General features: G+C 57.7%; 1 protein-coding gene across 1 annotated transcript; it reads right to left on the minus strand.

The window, feature by feature from the left end:
* Positions 1–350: 350 nt before the first annotated feature.
* TCF15 (transcription factor 15) lies at positions 351–5,841 on the minus strand. The gene is made up of 2 exons (XM_081291308.1): positions 5,239–5,841; positions 351–771 (listed from the first exon to the last, which is right to left on the minus strand). Exons 1-2 carry the CDS (start codon positions 5,755–5,757, stop codon positions 697–699), a joined length of 594 nt encoding a protein of 197 aa, XP_081147434.1. The 5' UTR covers positions 5,758–5,841; the 3' UTR covers positions 351–696.
* Between the last annotated feature and the right edge of the window lie 1,059 nt (positions 5,842–6,900).

Genomic DNA, 6,900 nt, shown 5'->3' on the forward strand with positions numbered 1-6,900 from the left:
GGTCTGTGTCCTTGCTTGATTATTCGTAGGGAATGGGGAGGTCACAAAAAACTGGTGTCGGGGGACACCCTCTGGGAGGATAGGAGAGGGAGATTTTCCACCTTTATGTCCTCTTGTACCTTTTGAATTTTTAAACCATGGATCTAGTCCTTATTCAGAAATAAATAAAGTTTGGGTTTCTGTAGGCAGCACACCAGACACCTGAAGGTTGTTCACCAACACTGGGAGAACGGGAGTCGGGAGGACGGACTGGCCATCTCTACTTCTGGAGAGGGGCCCCGGCCCAACCCAGCCCCCGCCCGCACCCAGGGTCCCAGGAGTCCACTGTCCACAGGCCCTTCATTCCTCAGTTGGGAACGACATCTTTTATTTAAAAATACTTTTATCTTAAGCTACCAATTCTTGCTCACACATGCCACACTCACACACAGACACGCAGACACCTCTGTCACCAACAGTCTTTTCCCCAAAGTTCCACCTTGTCTCTGACCCGCCAGGCCTCAGTGGGCTGAATGGGTCCTCACAGCTCTCCAGGGTGGAGTGGAGACGTCCCAAAGGCCCTGCCCAGCCGTTGTCCCTGGTCCCTACACAAAGGGGTGGGTTCGGCTTCTGGGGTCTTCTCCCCTGTGCAGCCAATGGCTGACTCCTGGCCTCCTTTGGTGTCCTGTTTGGAGCAAATTCCGCAGGGGCCCTGGCTCATCTCCGTGGCCCTCGAAGGGGGGCCACTCCCCTCACCTTCAAGCAGCTGCCTCCCAGGTCACGACGGCCACCCTGTAGGAGGGAACAAAGAGGGTTAGGAGATGAGTTGGCCCACTGTGAACACTGGAACTAACCTCTATGTCCAGCAGTTGGGGACTGGATCAGTAAATCATAGTTTAGCCATTCACTAAAGAAAGTTCTCTGTTGTAAAAAGCAGAAGAAACCCTATGCACAGTCAGGGAAGGCTGTGGAGGGACACTGTTCAAGGGTAAATCAAGGGCGGAACTGAGTGAATAGTTTCTTTTTGTGGGGGGTACCAGGATTGAACTCAGGAGCACTAGACCACTGAGCCACATCCCCAGCCGTTTTGTATTTTATTTAGAGACAGAGTCTTCCCGAGTTGTTTAGTACCTTGCTGTTGCTGAGGCTGACTTTGAACTTGTGATCCTCCTACCTCAGCCTCCCAAGCTGCTGGGATTACAGGCATGCACCACAGTGCCCGGCTTGAGTAAATACTTCTGTAAGTTGTGGTTTCTAGAGAGAAGTGCATGTGGGAAATGGCCAGTGGGAGTTTTTAGAGGACGGGGATTTCATGATGAGGAGACAGGAGAGGGGGGAGGCCTGTTCACTTTGTGTGTGTGTGTGTGTGTGTGTGTGTTTTACCTTTCCCATCCTTCCCCACATGATCTATTGCCTTAAAGAAATTGAAACATGACCTCCATTCTTGGTCTCCCTTGGCTGGGAATATGCTCTCAGGTCTTGTCTCCCTGGGATTTTTTTTTTTTAAACTCTTGGAATCACTTAGTACTTCCTGCCTTTTTTGGGGGGGCATTCACTAGGGCAAAACACAGAAAGGGAAGACAGGTCTCCCGTGCTCCCCATCTGGCTGGAGGTGCTGGGAGTGGCAGGAGAAGGCCTCCCTTCTGAGGCTCCATTTCTAGCTCAGGGGCTGGCACAGAGCAAGCACCAGCAGGTGACTTGGAAGCAGTGGTGGCCATTGGAAGATGAGCTAATGGTGGAGCCCCTGAAGCCACCAGTCCCTCGCCCGACAGGGGCAGTCTCTACCCGCCCTGCCATCCATATTCTCAGGTGGATACACATAAGCCAGAGAGGTCACGGCCTCCCTTTTTTGAGGCCTCCAGCGTTGAGTGACTGGCCCAGAGCCACCCAGTCAGTTGGTAAGAGCAGGCCTAGAAATCCATGTGGCCAACAAGCAGTTCTGTCTCCAGGACGCGAGGCTGCACGAAATCTCACTGTAAATGCTCGTCGCCCAGAGGACGGACCTGGCGGCCTCTCGGCCCGTCTAGAGGACTAGCGACCGACCATCTGGGAGCTCTGTCGCCTGCCCCCCTCACTGGGCTCAGGTTGGGGCAGATCCATCCAGATGTGAGCCCAGCCTCCCTGGAGGCTCTCTGGGCCCAGGGACAGCATGTTCATTCACAGGCAGGGCTATTTTGAGGGCTGAAGCCATAGTCCCAGCAGAGCCTGGGGCTTGGGCTTCTCAGACAGACTCTGGCAGGAGTGGCTGCGAAGGGTGGCTAGGCACAGGGGCAGTGGCGGTGGGGGAGGTAGAGTGTTGAGGTTGGGAACATTCTTTGAGCCTCAGGGACGGGGAGTGCCACCTCCCACCCCAAGTCTGAAGATCTTCCGAAGACTTGGTCCCATTAGAATATTGGGACCTCTCTGAACCTCAGTTTCTTTATCTATGAAATGGGGACAGATCATTCTCCTTGCTGCCCCGGCCACAGTCAAATGTGAAGAGAGCCGTGTGAGATGTCCTTCCTGGGCCCCGTGTGTCCCATGAGAACTTAGCACCAAGGGTCTAGCGGAAGCACTGTGACCAAGAGGGACACTCCTGTGCTCAAGAGGGACACTCCTGGCCTTTAATTCCTGCCGTGGGCTGCCTGTTGGACCCTGGCTAAGTGGTTCAGCTCAGGGAGCCCCGGTTTCCTCACCTGGAGGGGGAGTTGCTGTGTAAGATTGTACAGGTTAACAAAGGCTCCTCAGCCCAACAGGGAAAGCCCAGGAACACGGCCACTGTTCAGTAAATGTCCACAATATGATCATCAGCATCATCTGGCCATGACACTTCCTGGCCCCTGTCGCCTCTCCACCACCTCCTCCTGAGTTGGGCACATTAGCAGCCTCACAAGAGCACCCTGTCCAGCTCCCACCCCAGGTAACGAAAGGGTAACTGGGTCATACCCAAGAACCCCTCCCATCTACAGAGGGCCACGCCTCGCCCCTAATTAGCCAGGTGTTCCAGGGAACTGTTTCCCTAGCCACCCCAGCCCCAGACCAGCCACGGAGGGAGGTGGTGGCCCCAGGTGAAGGGATAGGGTCCGGAACCTTGGAACTTGCTGGGCCTCAAAGCTCAGAAAGGAGGGGGGGGGGGGACTACGACAACCAGTTTTCTTCCAGCTGCATCTTGGAGGGACCAGAACTGGCGACGATCACCCTCCTCGCTTACTCCCAGAGGGGCCTCTGGAGTTGAGTGTGGCTTCTGCAGCCAAATTTGGCTGGGTTCTTGGTCACACAGACTGACTCCAGGGAAGCAGCCAGGCCCAGGCAAGGTCCTGTGAGCTGCAGGACAGGCCAAAGAGACCTAGGCAGGAGCCCCCCGCCTGCCTGCCAGGGGGGAGGCATAGGACACACACCTTCCCCAGGGCCTGCAGGTGCGGGGCCCTCCAGTGGAACCTCTCCTACTTCCCAGTCAGTCAGGCCTGAGTTCGAATCCTGACTCCCTCTCTGGCTGTGGGTCTCTGAAGTGGTGGCAGCATCTCTAAGCAGGCGGGGACAGTGTGGGGTGTCTAAACGGTAACTCAGACTTAGCAGAAGACAGCTGTCACGTCACTGGCCCATCTATGAGCGCCTTCCACCTCCCACTACCTTTCATTTCTTCCCATTCCTTTCTCTAGCCCACGATTTTGGACCTAGCTCCTCAGAGCCCAGCTTCTAGAACACTCTTCCCTGCGCTGCCCTTCCTTGCCTGTCTCTGTCCCCAGGCATTCTTTAGGATTCAGCACAGAGGCCCCTCACCTCTCGTCGCAGGCCTGGGCTTCTTCTGACAGTCCCTTTGTGCTCCCCCTCTCCTGCCATCAGACCACAGCACCCTTACCTTCATCTCCCCACCCTGGCCCTGACCGCCAGATGGGGACCCACGCCTGCCTCTCGGGGTACACCCTCAGAGCCCACACACGCCAGCTGCTGGGAACTTGAGGGTTGCCGAACTGAATGGAGGTGACCGGTGGTCAGGGGAATAGCAGAGGGCCCAGTCAGCCTTCCACACATGGGCCTGAAGACCTTCCCTGGGTTCCCAGCCCAGTCAGCGGCCCTAACCACAGCAAGGACCAGCAGGGACCCTTGAAGAGGGTACAAATCGGAGGCCAAGAAGACTGACTCAGAAAAACTGAGGCACCCAGGAGTGAGTAGCCACCTGAGAGTCTGATGAACCGGAAGCAGATGGTTTGAGACCTGAACAGGGAGGCCTCATCACCAGCACAGCATGGAGCAAGGGACCTATGTCAGCTACAAGAACCAAATTCCGGCAGAGTCAGAGGACCCTTTCATTGGCCATCGAAGGCCAGGCAGGACTCTCTGAGTCTCAGTTTCCCTAAATGCAAACAGCAGCTACTGAAACCCAACACTGTCACACCAGACAAGCCTCCTTACTGCCGGAGGAGCCAAGGCCAGGAAGACAGAGGGACTGGGGATGAAGCGGGTTCCTCGGAGCCTGGGCACATTTTCAGCCAGGAGGCCCTCTGGCAGCCACCGCTGCTGCTACCCAGGCCTTGCAGCCCGGTTCCCAGCATTACTTTGGACACCCTGTGGGAAGCCTCTTAACCCCAGCTCTGTCCAGCTGGCCCAAAGGCGCCTTCTCCCAACACTACATCCTCTATTGGGGGTTGGATGCTCTCAGGGGACACCCTTCTTCCTCCAACTGCTCATCCGCTGGGTACTTCAAGTGGGAGGTGTGTGTCTCCATTTCTTTTCAGTCTCCTGCTCTTGGATCAGATCTTACAATGGGGGACAATTAATACAAAGTGGTAGCCCACGGCAACACATACCCAATCAACCCAGGGTTGCATCCCGTGAATATGGGCAGGCGATTTCGTCACTCTGAGCCATAGGTCCCTCTTAGTGATGAAGTGAGGGGAAACGGGCAAGCCAGACTGGATTCTGGTCCAAGTAAAAAAGTGCACTGGCGGAGCCAGCATGGAGCAAAAGCTCAATAAATGATGGTCTTAGTTATTCTTTGCTCCTGCCCTCTTCCCAGAAGAAAGGATGTCCCGCAACACCTTTAGCTGCAGTGGGGATGTCTCAAAGTTAATAAAATCAGACCCGGGCTCTGGGCTCCTGAACGCTTTCTCTTTGGGGGGACCTTGAGTGGCTCAGTTCCACACTCAGCCCTGGGTTTGGGACGCCGCGCCCACCACGTCGCTTCTCCCTCGCCTTAGGGGGACTCTGCTCCTCTTTCACTCGATCCCCGACTAATTCTGCTCCTCCTCGCCGCCCCGTTCAGGAGCGCGGTGCACTCACCCCCTTGCGCTGGTTGCTGAGGCAGAAGGTGCAGATGGAGCGCGGCTGGCGGCCGCCCTCGGCGGCTGCGGGGACAGTGCCCTTGGCACTGCCCGCCGCACGGAAGCACGGCTGCCCGTCGTCGGCCGCGTCCCCCAGAAGCAGCACGTTGGCCAGGTGCGCGATGTAGCTGGACGCCAGGCGCAGCGTCTCGATCTTGGACAGCTTGCGGTCCACGGGCTCGGTGGGGATGAGCGTGCGCAGCGCGGTGAAGGCCGTGTTCACGCTCTGCGTGCGGTCCCGCTCCCTCGCGTTGGCCGCCTGCCGCTGTCGCACCACCACCACGGGACCCGCGCTGCCGCCCGCCCGCCGCCCGCCCCCGGGGCCCGGGCCGCGCCGAGCCGCCTCCAGGCCTTCGCAGCAGCCGAACGACTGATCGGACGCGTCGCTCTCGCTGCGGTTCTCCTCGTCCTCGCTCAGCAACCGCACGTCCGGGTACAGCACGTGCGCACCGACGGGGCGCAGCAGCGCGAACGCCATGGGCGCCCGGCCGCGTCCCTCTGTGAGCGGTGTCCCTGCCTCGGCCGCGCCCGCCGTGCGCTCCCGCGCGCTCCCACGGCCTCGCCGGCCGCCGCCTTATAGCCGGGGGAGGGGCCAATCGCGGGGCGGCCCCGGGCGGGGGCGGGGAGCTCCGCCCGGGCCAATGGGGAGGCGCCCGACGTGCCCCGGCCAATGGCGACGCGCGGGTCTCCCCAGTTCCTCCGGTTGAAAGCTCCCCGGGAGCTCGAGGCCTGCCCCGAAGGCTCTGGGTCTCCACTGGCGAGCCGGACAGATGCTGGGGCTCTGGGTGGCCGGAGTGGAACTCAGATCTGGCCTCCTGGTCCTCAGCCTCGGCGGCTGGGAGTCCACGGGCGAGTGCCTTCTCGCTTACCCTGTTTCCTCATTCGGAAAGCGATTGTCGCCGACTTCCCGCCCTCACATTCCAATCAGTGGTTTGGCAACTTTCTGGTGCGTGTGATTTGGGGAAGGGACTTTTGACACTGGAGCTTCTCAGATCGCCCGCATTGTGACCCAGCAGTTCTGGAACGACGCAGGAATCTCACTTTGTACCAGCCCTTGGTAATGGTGTTGATGTCCGTGGGGAACATTGGGGAAAACTATAACCTTTCCAAAAAAGGACTCGACCGTATCACCTCCCCTACGACAGTTTTGAAACACACACACGCGCGCACACACACACACACACACACGCGCGCGCGCGCGCACACACACACACGCCAAGATAAAAACACACACACAAAATACATCAAAACACACTAATCGGTCTCTCTCCGTTATGGAAGGATGTGCATTTAAAAACTCTTGTGAAAACAACAACAACAACAACACAAATTCCAGTAGTTCCATTCTTTCATTGATGAGTTCAACAATATTAGTTGGCCCTACTATGTGTCAGGCACGGTTTTAGATCAGAGGATTCCGATCTGAACGAAATAAACTCTCTGCCTTCGGGGAGACTCAGGGGTTCAGCGCTGAGTACTTTACCGTGCCCAGCTGAGGTTGTCGCATGACCCCGACTCACAGGTAAGACAGCTGGCCTTTAGCTACAGGTAGCTGAGCGGGGACAGCAGCTTCAACCCGCCTGGCATCACCACCTCTCGGAATCCGCCTCCGCCCCCTCAC

This window comes from Spermophilus citellus (genome assembly GCF_964194105.1).
Source record: "Spermophilus citellus genome assembly, chromosome: 4".
NCBI classification, from domain to species: domain Eukaryota; kingdom Metazoa; phylum Chordata; class Mammalia; order Rodentia; family Sciuridae; genus Spermophilus; species Spermophilus citellus.